The sequence below is a fragment of the Malus sylvestris genome, chromosome 10 (assembly GCF_916048215.2).
Source record: "Malus sylvestris chromosome 10, drMalSylv7.2, whole genome shotgun sequence".
Classification (NCBI taxonomy): domain Eukaryota; kingdom Viridiplantae; phylum Streptophyta; class Magnoliopsida; order Rosales; family Rosaceae; genus Malus; species Malus sylvestris.
Window position 1 is genome coordinate 34,330,090 of NC_062269.1, and position 13,778 is coordinate 34,343,867.

At 34.0% G+C, this 13,778-nt stretch overlaps 1 protein-coding gene across 1 annotated transcript; it reads right to left on the reverse strand.

Moving 5' to 3' along the window:
* Positions 1–1,756: 1,756 nt before the first annotated feature.
* On the reverse strand, positions 1,757–5,501 carry LOC126587379 (allantoate deiminase 2). The gene is made up of 12 exons (XM_050252418.1): positions 5,247–5,501; positions 5,084–5,160; positions 4,603–4,706; positions 4,444–4,528; positions 4,238–4,354; positions 3,689–3,798; positions 3,499–3,604; positions 3,325–3,411; positions 2,704–2,946; positions 2,470–2,595; positions 2,228–2,392; positions 1,757–2,130 (listed from the first exon to the last, which is right to left on the reverse strand). Exons 1-12 carry the CDS (start codon positions 5,401–5,403, stop codon positions 2,008–2,010), a joined length of 1,500 nt encoding a protein of 499 aa, XP_050108375.1. The 5' UTR covers positions 5,404–5,501; the 3' UTR covers positions 1,757–2,007.
* Between the last annotated feature and the right edge of the window lie 8,277 nt (positions 5,502–13,778).

A 13,778-nucleotide genomic window follows, 5' to 3' on the forward strand; every position in this document is an offset into this window, starting at 1 on the left:
CACAGATTGAGTACGGTGCTTGATAATTATCCTCCCGGTGCGATCTATATCATGACTCATAATCTTCTAAAAATTGTTCTAGTGTTTTTACTGTACTCAGTACTACAGTGTGGTGATATTCCTCTTCACTTGGAAACGTTAGGGAATCTCTTAGATGACGAATTCGATACCAAATTAAGTTGTCAATTGTGTGACTTAGCCGTACTCTCCATCTTCTTAATGTAAAAATATATTGTTGTACTATATATATATATATATATACACACACCTTATTATACCACTTCTACTAGCCCATAAATTCCTAAAACTAAAAAATTTCAATTAGATATCTGAATTTGTAAATTTTCAATTAGACTAAATGCAAGAACGATGTCAAAACTAATACACGGCATTGGCGGTCACAATTAGAAAATACCCGCCAAAAATGTTATAACTCAAACTCACAACATTCACACCACAACTAAAAGTAATTAAAATTAATGAAAATTAAATTACTTACTAAACAAAAGGGTACTGTGATTAACACTTCCCTAAGAAGAATTACCATATATCTTCGTGCTTGGCCAATTATCCGACGTTTGATCCAAAGAGAGCTCAACTGAGAGACGAAACAAATAACAAGAAAATTATATAACAACCAAACATACACAAATATATGGTATGAAAGAGAGTGAAGAATAATTAAAGTGAAGTACTTAACTTTTAAAACCGATAATGCAGTAGATGTTTTACCTCATATTTTCCTTGTCGTTTCATAATTCATCAGTCTCACTATCTCTTGAATTGTTATGTACGACAGACCGGACTCCTATTCCTTTATTTGGCAAAAACTGGACTCCTATTCTTTGGTGTAAAGTATGAACAGATCTAAGGTGTTGACAAAAGAAACCAAGCAAAAACAACAAATACAAGTTCACTATCATAATTAAGAAAGCAAACTACTAAATCTCTAGATTTGGATGATCGACACATATATGTACAAGAGGGAGAGAAAGTGTAGTAAGGCTTCCTGGGCAATAGGCAACTCAATTCCCTTAAATGAACAGTAACTGTCCAAGTGCATCTCTACCCCTAAACTAAATAGTCAGCCAATTCGTATTAAAATATTAGTATTTTTTTTATTTAGATTAAGTACCTAAAACTTCCCTAACCTTTTTGTGTCGTTCCAATTGACATCAACATTTTTAAACATTTCAAACAAGTACTCCTTTACATCAACAACTCATCAAAACTCTTGCAGCAGATGAACTTGCATGGTATGAATATACAGTTACGCGTTTTGTGTGTAAATACAACTCAATTCCCTTAAATGAACAGTAATTGCGTGCAGTGAATAGTAACTGTCTAAGTGCATCTCCACCTCTAAACTAAATAGCCAGCCAATTCGTATTAAAATATTAGTATTTTTTATTTAAATTAAGTACCTAAAACTCCCTAACCTTGTAGTGTCGTTCCAATTGACCTCAACATTTTTAAACATTTCAAACAAGTACTCCCTTACATCAACAACTCATCAAAACTCTTGCAGCCGAGATGAGCTTGCATGGCATGAATATACAGCTACGCATTTTGTGTAAATAATACAAGAATAATTGTTTTTTTACTTCACATGTTCTCATGTTATTAACATTGAACGCTAGCGTAGCAGTGAACCTAAGCCATACAAGTTCTCTTTAAAGTTGCAACAGCTATAAAAGCCAAAGTAATAAAATTGCACATAACACCAATTTATAGCCCTATCGGACTAAAGCATAGGTTTTGAGGGTAGGTCAATCTTAACCTCCAAGTCGGAAATGATACTAGTTTCAGAAATAATACAAACACTCTTGAGTACACGAAACGAAAAAAAGACTATTATTCACATTGCAGATAATATGATACCTCATAAGAGCGAGCAAAAACCTATACACAAAACAGCCACCTGAAACTGTACAATTGACAAATTTCTTATACGTTCTAAGACTATTTATATGTTCTGCAATAATCCGTGTCAATAAATCCTGCAGTTTACATTTGAGTCTCTATGAATGCCAAAATTGCCAAACCAGATGCCCAAACATCGTCGTCCAATACATGCTCTTCAGGGGAGTGACTTACGCCTCCTCGACAGCGCACGAAAAGCATTCCCACCTGTTCACAAGTTCTTAGGCCAGAATTGTCCACAAGAAAATAAAACAAACAATAACATGGTTCATGATTCATAATTCTCTGGAAAATGAAAACAAACCTTGGTTAAATGAGATAGAGCCATTGCATCGTGTCCTGCTCCGCTCATTAACACGGGAATTTCATCCTCAATGGCTGCACCTGTCATTCTCTTGAGCCCGATATATGCTGCAGATTTCAGCTTTGAACTCAACTCAGAATCACAAATGACTGCACCTGCATCATGCTGAAAAATACAAACCATATAATGTTAACAGTTAAGCTTCCTGCAAAAAGATTAACTAGGATAGGAAAGTCCCTTACCTTACGATCAATTGTACAAGAAACAGAGCGTCTATCACAAATTTGATACACTTGGTTAGAAAACTCATACACAACAGCTTCACGTCCCATGTCATCTATCGTACGTAAATCTACGGTGAATGTTACCTGAAACCAAGAGTTTCATTTTCATTACAGATGTTAAGAAGTGAATGATAACTAACCACCTTTGGGCTGGTTATCAAATTTGACAGTGTCGTGAGGTGAACTTCTTGCCTGGCCAGGAATGACATTGCTTGCACTCGGCCAAGTTGATATCTCTCCAACAGTACAAACAAGCGAAGCTGAAAGCGACTCCATCGAGAAACTTTTGCATTGACCATCAAAAGACAAAAAATCTTGAGGGCTTTTACATAAGCTTTCTAATGAATAAATTGCTTCAGCAGCAGCAGCCATAGGGTCACGACGCATAGACATTGGAACTGTTCCAGCATGCCCCTGGGAACCTCTCATCGTAACCTACAACATTTATGCATATCAAACTGCTCAATCAAGATAAGAAGCTAAAATTGCAACAAGACGTCGATGAACAAATAAAGTCTATATTACTTGTAAAGAGCTTCCGTGCAAATCTCTTATTGACTGAGTTTTGCCATAAAATTTTACAAGATTGTACCCTTTGTGAGCTATACACATATGCAGTTCATGATACTCATCCATTTTTTCATATATTATGTTTTATCTCGATTTTGAATTGCCCACGAATTCCAAAAATAATATTCAGCCACAAAATAGAATTACTCACTATATAAGAATTATCTTCTTTTTCATAAAAAAATGGACCACAATTTAGATATGATGCAACTATGCAAACGGAAATATTTCATAATCGTATACCTTTATTCGTGTCTGTCCAGCTATGCCTTTAACCACAGCTAGAGGAAAGCCAACCCATTCTAATACAGGTCCTTGTTCAATATGAATCTGCAACATGAGTATTGAGGGTCAAATGCTAGAATAACTTATAAGGCGATGATACTAATACAATACAACCAGCATAGGTCACCGTACCTCAACATAACCCCAGACCGACTTTGGGTCATATTTAAGCTGCAACAAGTGCTCCTCTGTAATTTCTATGGAGTTCTTCTTAAGAGCATCTTCAATTGTTACATCACTGAACAAGTATTTATTACATGTAAGTACATTGATGGTAAATAGTGTTTCAAACAGATATATAATGGGAATTATCCGAGGAAACCTTTTATCGGATATTTTGAGTGCTGAAACGGGTAAAATTCCTGCTACAGCAGCACTGCCTAAGAATGTAGACTGATACCTTACTCCCTCTTCATCACTAAATGCTATTACCTGCAATGTTGTGAAGCATAGATAGCATGAAACAAATAGTTAGATTTCTGGTATAGCCACCACAGAGTCACTCCACATACAGTTTTGCAAGAAATTTCTGCTCCTACATACTGTAAAACATGAAGGGACTAACTGGAAAACTAAACAGGTTAAATTTCCCTTAATTTCACTCCGACGAAATATACAACTTGAATGAAAAGGCCACGAATTGGAAAATAGAGAGTTAATGATGAAACTTAATCGAAAAGGCATAATAGATTAGACCCTACACGCAATTCCACTTTGAGATATCTCCAAATGAAAAATTGGTATGGTTTCACAAAACCTCTATTCAAGTAAGATAAACACATAGGAGAATATTACCACAGAAAACTTCTAAAATCATTTTAATAGAGCGCCGATATATATCTTTCCCATAAAACTTTAATTGTTCACTGACCTCAACTGGCCGGCTTAGTTCTCCCAACTTTCCATTGACCTTCAAAACCTTCAATGCAGATAACACAGAAATGATGCCTAATGCTCCATCAAATTTCCCACCATCAACAACAGTATCCTGTTATAACCCGAATTGTTAAATATCAGGATACAATAGTCCCAAGTTTAAGTTCAAATAATTAGGAAACTGAGGGAAGAAAATATTACCAAATGAGAACCCATTAACAGAGCTTCCGCACTAGCATTCCTTCCCTCAACTCGACCGTGTACATTCCCCAAGCAGTCAACCCCTCTGAAAATCAAGACAAAACATGAGACAAGAATTCCTGAAACACATTTTGGATACACAGATGGATAGAAGCTGACGTTCTCAAACCCGCGTCTTCCATCCATTCCCGGATAAGATTTCCTGCCCTCAGAGCCGCCGGGCTCATGAATGTCCTCTCAAGATATCCATCACCATCACTTACCTGATGGTCAAGGGTCAAGGCAACAAAATCAAAATTAAAACATGATCACTTTCACTACCATAACATACATGGATTTGCAAAATTGAGTTATGAGAACCCAAAAAGAAACACCAAACCAATGCAAGGAAAAAGAAAAGGTCTGAGCTGCTAAGGATTACAGTTACTGTTACAGTAGTTGTAACAATTGCAAGAACCCTACTTAAGATTATATATTTCAAATAGACAATCATCAAACCCATGAAAAATAGAAAATTCATGGGTTCTAGATAAATTAATTAGTATATATCGAACTAATTTAATATCTCCATCTTTTATATAAAATTAGTACTTAAAAAAAAAAAAAGAGAAAAGGAACATGAAGTCTGGAAATATCATACCCGTCCAAGCTGGTGAAGTCTAGCCACAGCCTCATCCCTCAGAATTTCCGGATACGAACCGCTCTCTTCTCCAACACCTATTCGTACGAATATTATTAATGATAAAAACAAATATAAATTAGATTTTAAGATAAACATGTCAATTAGTGCCATTGATAATTACCAGAAACCCCAAAAGATGGAGTGATGGTTGATGAAGAAAGCAGAAGCACCAAATAGCTGACCAAAACCACTGAATCATGGAAACTGCAGGAGGTGAAAATGGAGGTGGGATTAATGGCTGAATAGGTTCTCTTGTCGACACGTGTAACAGTTGCCATGGCTGCCACCTGAACCAAAACCAGAGAGAGGGAGGCAGCCACGCAAATGATCTTGCTGAGGTTTGTGTAAATTGTGCACCTTAATGGTGGAGGCAGATTGTCGGATGTCCTTCCCATCTCCTTCTATTTGTGAATTCACGATAATATTTTATATTCTTATTATTTTTTATTTTATTATCTTTATAAAAAAATTTAATATAAAATATTAACGTAGATTAATCATGATCGCATAAAATAAGAGAGGATGAGAATGACACTCAAACAGGAGGACAGACAATCTGCTTGCCTACATAAAAGATATTTTGATTCGACTATAAAATTAATATGAAAATTAGACTAATTTTACAAGCATGTGCATTGGGTTTTTTTTTTTTTTTAGAGGTGAGATTTATACTTTCAATACAACATCTTATTGTGACAAATTTTCAAACCTAATATATAGACAACACAAGTAGCATGATGTTTATTCATTAGATTTATGCATAAACAACATGTTTTCTTCATAAAATCAATTATCAATTTGTTGTGTGATAATGCGACAATGATGACGCATGGGTTGATGTGGACCCCACTATATATGTGAGTCCTTCAGGACAATTCTCGCCTGATCCTCTTGTGCGGTAAAAAATTATTGTAATTTTTTTATTTAAAATTGAATATAAATAGTATATAATAAGAACTGGCCGCACGATGTACGATAAATGAATGTGATTAGAGGATTCAGAAATAATCCACTCTCGTGAGTCCCGTATGACTTGGCAGTATCTTGATTTTAATATGTGGAGAGCATCCATAAAGGAGACTGTATATTAATTATTTTTATTCAAAACAAGATTTTAGAATGGTATATATGTTGCGGTTTTTGGAATCCGACAAGGATTATTTTATAAATTATGTCGAATCTGGCAGAAAATGACATTACTGTTAATGTTAGCATCTTATAGCATGTTTATTACCAGAAAAATATATATCATATATACAATTTATAAATTCTATTCTCATTTCTAACTTTACTCACATTAAAAAATAATATATTTCACACTCGAATGACTGCATATGTTAACTGAAAGGGAAGAGTTCCTATAACTGAGAGGGAGAATTCGAACTATTATAGAGTTATTATTAATATTTTTAAATAAGAATTTTTTTTTATACAAGCTATAGTTTAGCTAAATTAATCTAATTATAAAGAGGATTGAGGAGGGATTCGAACTTCAGTGCACATAATAAGAAATTTGATATTGTATCATAGGGATTGAAAGAAATCGCATCCCTTTCAAAAAGAATATAATTAACAAACAGTTAAAGGCTTGAAAACAAATTAGTGGAAGGTGAATAACTAAAAAGAAAAACATGAATGATAGGTGATGAAAGATATGGAAAAGTTGAGTGGCTGCATTATCACATAGCACAATATGCTCTAATATTATAACAAACATATCCATATTTTTTTTTCAATATGAGAATTTAGAACTAAATTGTCCAAATTTTTTAAAGAAAAAGACACCATCCTTCTAGACCATATTATGTAGACATATGATGTGGCAATCATTAACCGTTATATCATATGATTTACAAATAATTTAAAAAGATAATCTCCAACATTTTTGTTTTTCAGATTTAAGAAGAGAAAAATTAGTAAGCTAACAGTAGTTCAAATCTTTTGCACCCATTTTATGTGTGGTTTTTTAGTGACCTCATCGTTGATTGATACAGGTTAATTTTATTAAGAAAAAATTAGTATTCAGTCCCTAATTTCTAATGTTCATTGATTGAGACATTATTAATTTTCAAATTTTGATTGAAGTCTCTAGGATTAATGTGATAATGAATTTACATGTTTATTACATAATTTTTTAATATAAAATCGGTAATTAATTTAGGGTTTAATACTCACACCTTTATTAAACTCCTAATTAATTTTCAATTCAAACATTTCCAAAATAATAAAAAATAAAATTAGATTAAGTTTGTACCAATTAGTTTTTTTTATTTTTTATAAAAAGATTCTTAATTTTTTAATCTTAAATGTACCCATTCATATAATTTTTCAATTTTTTTTAAAAAAATCTTAAATGTACCCATTCTTAAATATACCAATTTGTTATATGTAAAATATACCTTTTTTTTAATATAAAATCCATTCAAAAATTTTAATCCATTTTTAAACTTATATGGGAACATTCTTTTTTATTGATTTGAGAATGTATCCATGTCAAGTTTGATCGAAGAAATTTACATGTGTGTATACACACAATATAATAGAGAGTATAATTTATATTTTATTATTTTTAATCCCACAAATTATGGGTTCTATTTAAAATCTCATTAATATAAACAATTACAAATTACAATTTTTAATTTTTAACTTAAAAAATATAGTAACTTACATTATTACATTAATGTCATGCATTTCGATCAAAAACTAAAAACTAACAAGAGTTCAGTAAAAGAATATTAATAACTAGGGATCGCATTCAAAGTGTCAATTTCATTAATCCTTCTTAACTTTGTCGTCATAAACTAACACATGTCAACTAATAAAAAAAGAACACAAAAAAATTCACACACAAAATAAATATAAAAGATTGATCATCAAACTGATTGGTTTGAGAATGTTCGGGTGCTACCGTCCTATGATGAAGACAAAAGCTTAAGGCCGACACATTTGTCTATGGGCATATTTTCTTAAAGAAAATTAGTAACGCAATAAACACAGAATCATGCTCATTTATACTATATTATAACAGGCTACCATCTGTTGAAGACGATTTACATGTTTGTCTTGAAAATGGAATTACAGACCTAAAGAATGTAATCCCACGTCAGAAACCTTTTTTGGATTGTCACGATTCCATTAATAAAATTAAAATATATATGCTTAAAGAATGTAGCCCATCGAAACTTAATAAAATATATTATTACTTATAATAGTTCAGCTATTAAAAATATCAAAATCTTTCGTGATGAAACTATGCATCTACGCATATGTGCAAGTAGTAAATTTAAAGCAATAACACTATTATTAGTAGTAAATTGTTAACCCTCCTATATTGACATATATAATAGGTAGCGATGCTGTTTTCACAAAAGTGGACAAGTTGAAGTTACGTGAGTGACTTCTTCGCTTAATTTGCAATTAAAACAAATCACGCAAGACTAAAGTTGTCATAATCTGTCAAGTAGTTTAACCAGCCAAGCAAGTTCTTGTCTTGATGATCACATGTATTGTACGTATTACTCAAACCTTGAAACAAGCTAGGCCTCACTTTCAACGTTGACGAAAAAAGGAGGCCGAAATTTGGACTACGGGCAAATGGCAACGTACCCACTTACTTTCAAGTACAAAACTGGTAGCTTCACAATTCATTTCTTCTTCTTATATTACAGTTCTCTCCTTCCCCCTTTTTTTCTGATCTTTTTCAATCGTGTTGGAATCCCACATCGGTACGTTGGTGCAAAAAGAAAATAATGGGTTTAAATATAATCACTCCACTTTAACTAATATCGAGACCTTTGTGCTAAAACCTCACACCTGACGGATTGGGCAGATGGTAAAGTTGGAGATAATATCAGTATCGTTAGAGTGGAGCTTTCGGGCTCGTCGATCTAAAAATTCCAACAAGGTATCAGAGTCAAGGTTCGGGCTCGTGCAAGCCAATGAGCTTGTCACTAGGAAGGAAACAAGCTAGGAGCCAGCCTTTTAGTTCTATTGAAAACAATTATGGACTCTTAACATAGAGTCGACCTCTGAGTTTTAATTGCCAATGTGTGGATCCCTACGTGTGAACCACTAAATGGAGTTACTTGTGAGAAGGAGTGTTAGAATCCTATATTTGTGGGTGCAAAAAGAAAATAATGGGTTTTAATATGATCACCCCACTCTTACTAATATCAAAGTTTTTTTTGGTAAAACCTCACATCTGACAAATTGGACAGATAGTAAAGTTGAAGACAGTATCAATATCGTTAGAGTGAAACCCTAGACGTTCGATCTAAAAATTCCAACAAATCGGTTTCTCCTTATCATCTCCAAACAAAAGAGAACTCTTTTTATTTATGTTTGGCTTTTTTCCCAGTTTCACCTGTAAGGGAAGGACAAAGGTGGTCTAAAGATTCCCTGGAGACCGGAGAGCAATGCATGCAGTTGTGTTAATTAATTATATATGTGCGTGGTGACGAATATCCCTCTATGCAATATTTTACGATTGTCTTTCCTTTAGTTTTATTAAAATTTAGTTCATGCTATTATGCACTAAAATTCCTAAGGATTCCACTGATATGGAGCAGTAGTGGACCTACAAAATATTCCTCGAGATTCTTTTTTTATGCACAAGAATCATGGAAAGTGGATGCATGGGGAAGAAACAATATAAAAATGAGAGAAATAGTTTCATGCAGTTGGACACATCGTAAAATGTTGTACTGGTACAACACATGTTTACTGCAAGTGCAAGCTGCATGTTTTATGTCAAAAGCTTGTATTTGAGCATAGAAAACGTAAGCTTAAAGAAGGGATAGATGAAGTGTGAGTTCGAAATAAGGAGCCTGCCCAGCCTACCCATTTCATTAATTAAGGTCATTATCTGATTGATGCCAGATGGTTAAGCGTGTTTAAGAATGAATTAGTTTGAATATTTGACTTTATTAAGAGGAGGAAAAATGTTAAATTTTGACATTTCATACCATAATATAACATCATTTGAGATTGACAAGAAAACATTAGCTGGGTGGAGATCTCATCTTCACCCAGCTGATTGGTCAAAACATGATGGACCAATTTCAAACTTAACATAAGTTCAAGACCTTCATAAGGTTAGGTAGAGAATCATTTGAACTATCTCTCAAGACCTTTGGTGTCTACCCTAACCCGATGAAAAAAATGCAATCACTTCTTATAGACTCGTTGAGAATGATTTTGATGTATGCCAAAAAATTTCATGCCGCTACCATATAGTATTCATCTTTACTTGGTGATAAATAAAGCACCTTTAGCTCTTTCAAACTAAAAAAAAAAGATGTTGAAGAAGATTATATAGGACCGAACATGAAAAAACATAAAAATAAAATGCAATACAAGATCAATACAAAACCGGAGTTTGATTTCTTCCTAAATAGGTATTTGTATTTTAGAAGGGAAAAATACTTCAAAGATGAAAATGTTCCTATTTAATAGTCAAGAATTCTGGACGGCATTGAGTAGGAGCAAATACCAATATAATTACTATCAAGTCACGCCAGACATAAAACATGCATATATATGTTGGAATATGATTATGATAACATGATTTTCACAATATGTGTAATCATGTGTGAAGGTACAACATAACATTGGTGTACTAATATACATATGACTGTAGTAAAATAAGTTAATTAATTAATAAAGGAAATAATATAATAATTATTTTTTATTTAATTAATTAATTCTAAAAGGAGAACAGTTGTATTTCAACATGAAAAGTTATAACTTACCCTAAAAAATACAACTCCTCCAAAAACGTTATTTCCATCTCTATATATTTGTCAAATCATTTTCTGTCAGATTCATTTAATTTAATACTCACTCTTTGTTCATATCCTTCACACCATATTGTGATCGATAGTCTAAGTGACATTCGTTTCCGATCCAATGTACTACCCTATTTCTAACATTGGTACCAGAGCCAGGTTTTCATAAATCAAAACAATTTGCCCAGTTTTCATCTGAGGACGTCTCGAACTACATTTGAGACTTCCTCTTCGTCAAGTAACGAATCCAACAACGTTCTTACTGAGTTTCAACTTAAGAAGAAATTAAGGAAGAGGACGTTGGTGGACAAGGAAAATATTGAACCGATTTTGATCGAAAGTTCGAAATAGACATACAAGAATTTTCCTGCAGAATCCAAAACTCAAAAATACCCAATCGTTCGAACATTATAGCCTGTTCGAAATCCCATCCTACAACCGATTGGAACCCAGGCCTAAATTAACCCAACGATTCGAACTATTTCCCCCTACACCATTTCATTCAGCAAAGAACAAAACTCAATATGCCATTGAACCATTTCAGCATTCAAATTCACTAAGTTCACTCCCCGAATATAATTACCATTATCAGAATTTGAACGAATTACATCCAGAGGGTTTATTAAGTCCTATTAGAACCTCAGAAAACCCATTGCAGTCGGCATTGCTGGCTGCAAAAATCGAATCTGCACAAGAAATTGAAACTACAAGTGCTCATCGATTTCCTACATTTTGGTCACCAAGCCCAAGGGGTTTACCTGCACCATCAAGTCTGATTCGAAGTTACTCTTAGATTACTGCAAATCCGAATTTGAACTTGCAACTTTTGGCTCGAAAAATAAGCCATTTACGCCCTCTGCCTCCACCATGGTCTCGCCTTCCACCGTGGACTCACCGTAGCATCCCACCAACTCATAACACTCAGCAACGTGGATGTGTTCTCCCACCGTAGTCATGTCCTCCAGTTGCCATCTCGTGCTTTCATGGTAATAAACAACGCCGACAACATCGTTATCCTCCAGGAAGAATTGCCTTTGCCGTTCAAGATTATCTGTTGGGCTGTGGAACGAAGTATTTCCACAGACAGCAGAGAAATGCACCTGTTTTTTCCCAGAGGAAGTACTTCGAAAATAAAGAAGAAGGGAAAAACTTTCTTTTGGGAGGCTTCATGTGGGAAACAAATAAAATATAAGGGATTTTGTGGTTCTAAGCAATTTGACAGTGCATTCAAAGGAGAACTTGCTTTTGGGGAGGCTTCACATGGGAAACAATCTAATAGTGCATGTGCAAAAGCAAAGTGCAATAATAGAGATTGGTGTCCATCACATTGTCAAGTCAACAGAGTTTTTGAAGTGGGCTCTTCTTCTAGGAAAAATTCGGGACAACTGAAATTGGACCATTTTCCTACTCATTTGGGTGTTACGATCAAACCAAATTCAGGTTTTATTAATCCCAATTACCCTAATAATTTTACTCGTAAGGTTGATTTGTGGAATAATTTGAATAACAGTCACAAAGACCTAAAGTGGAAGCAAAGGTTTAATTTCAGGGATTTAAGAGTTAGAGTGCTCAATCATTTGGATCAATATAATACTCGTTACGGTTTTTTATATCTTGATTTGGCACAAAGAGAAATTTCAACTGCAAGAAATTTAAAAGGATCAAGGCCACTGAAATTGAAAGAAAATCCACTACACGAGAAGAGGCTGCTTTTGTGCACAAAAATAGAGAAAGAATTGATCATGCCTAGCCAAGTAGACAAGCAAGAAATCCACGAACCTTATATCGACGTGATCGCCTGAATAAGTACTCGTCTTTCATTGATTGGACAAAGCCTATGTGAGTGCGTGCGGTATTTGCTACTAAAAATAAATAAGTCTCTATCTATTATTTTTTTTTTCTTTTAGGTTTTAATTTATTAAGAACATTTAGTATTTGTGGCTTTTAATAATTAAAAGTACACTAGTAGAATTTGTATTTGTACTTAAGTTTGTATTAAGTATTGTGTTTGTTTTGTAATTTTCTGAGTTATGGCAACTAAATCTTCTAAATCTGAAGTTTTTAATATAGAGAGGTTGAACAACGTTAATTAACGAATATGGAAGAGAATGATCACTTATCTTTTAATCCATGATAAGACTTTGTACACTATCAAGGACGAGAGACCCTTTGGGCCTTCTCAAGTTTATAATAAATGGGTGGAAGATAATGAGTTGGCTAAGGCCACAATTCTCAATTACATGGAAGATAAATTAATACCTCTCATGGATGTACTTGAAAAGAAGTATGGCCCAAAATCTCAAACGTACATTCAGTTATTGCTTGAGAAATACAATGGGACAAAAATGGAGGAAACTGATTCTATGGTCGATCATATTACTAAAATGGAGGTAATGGCAAAAGATTTAGCCAATGTGGGCCATCCAGTTTTCAATAAAATGCAAGTTAGTGTTCTTCCTGGTAACCTCCCAAATTCTTAGGAAAATGTAGTTACTTCCATAACTTATGGTCAAGTTGAATTAACGATGGATACATTGCCTGCAATGTTGGCTATTGAAGAAGTTCGTAAAAATTATAGGAAAAAGGAAACTGGACAAGGCAGAGCCAACCTCCTCATAGCAGAAGATTCTTAGAAAAACAAGCAACACATGCACAAGCCACATAGTAGTAACAAGCGCCCGAACTTCAAAAAGTTTGAACACCGTAAGCAGAACAAGTTTAAAGGAAAGGAGAGTGCATGTTCCAATTGTGGGGAGACTGGTTGTAACGACTCGTCCCCAAAAAAAATTACGGTTTTTATAATTTTCAAAATGTGAAATTACGAAAATGCCATTCGAGGCAAATACCTTGACTTTTGTTGACCACCT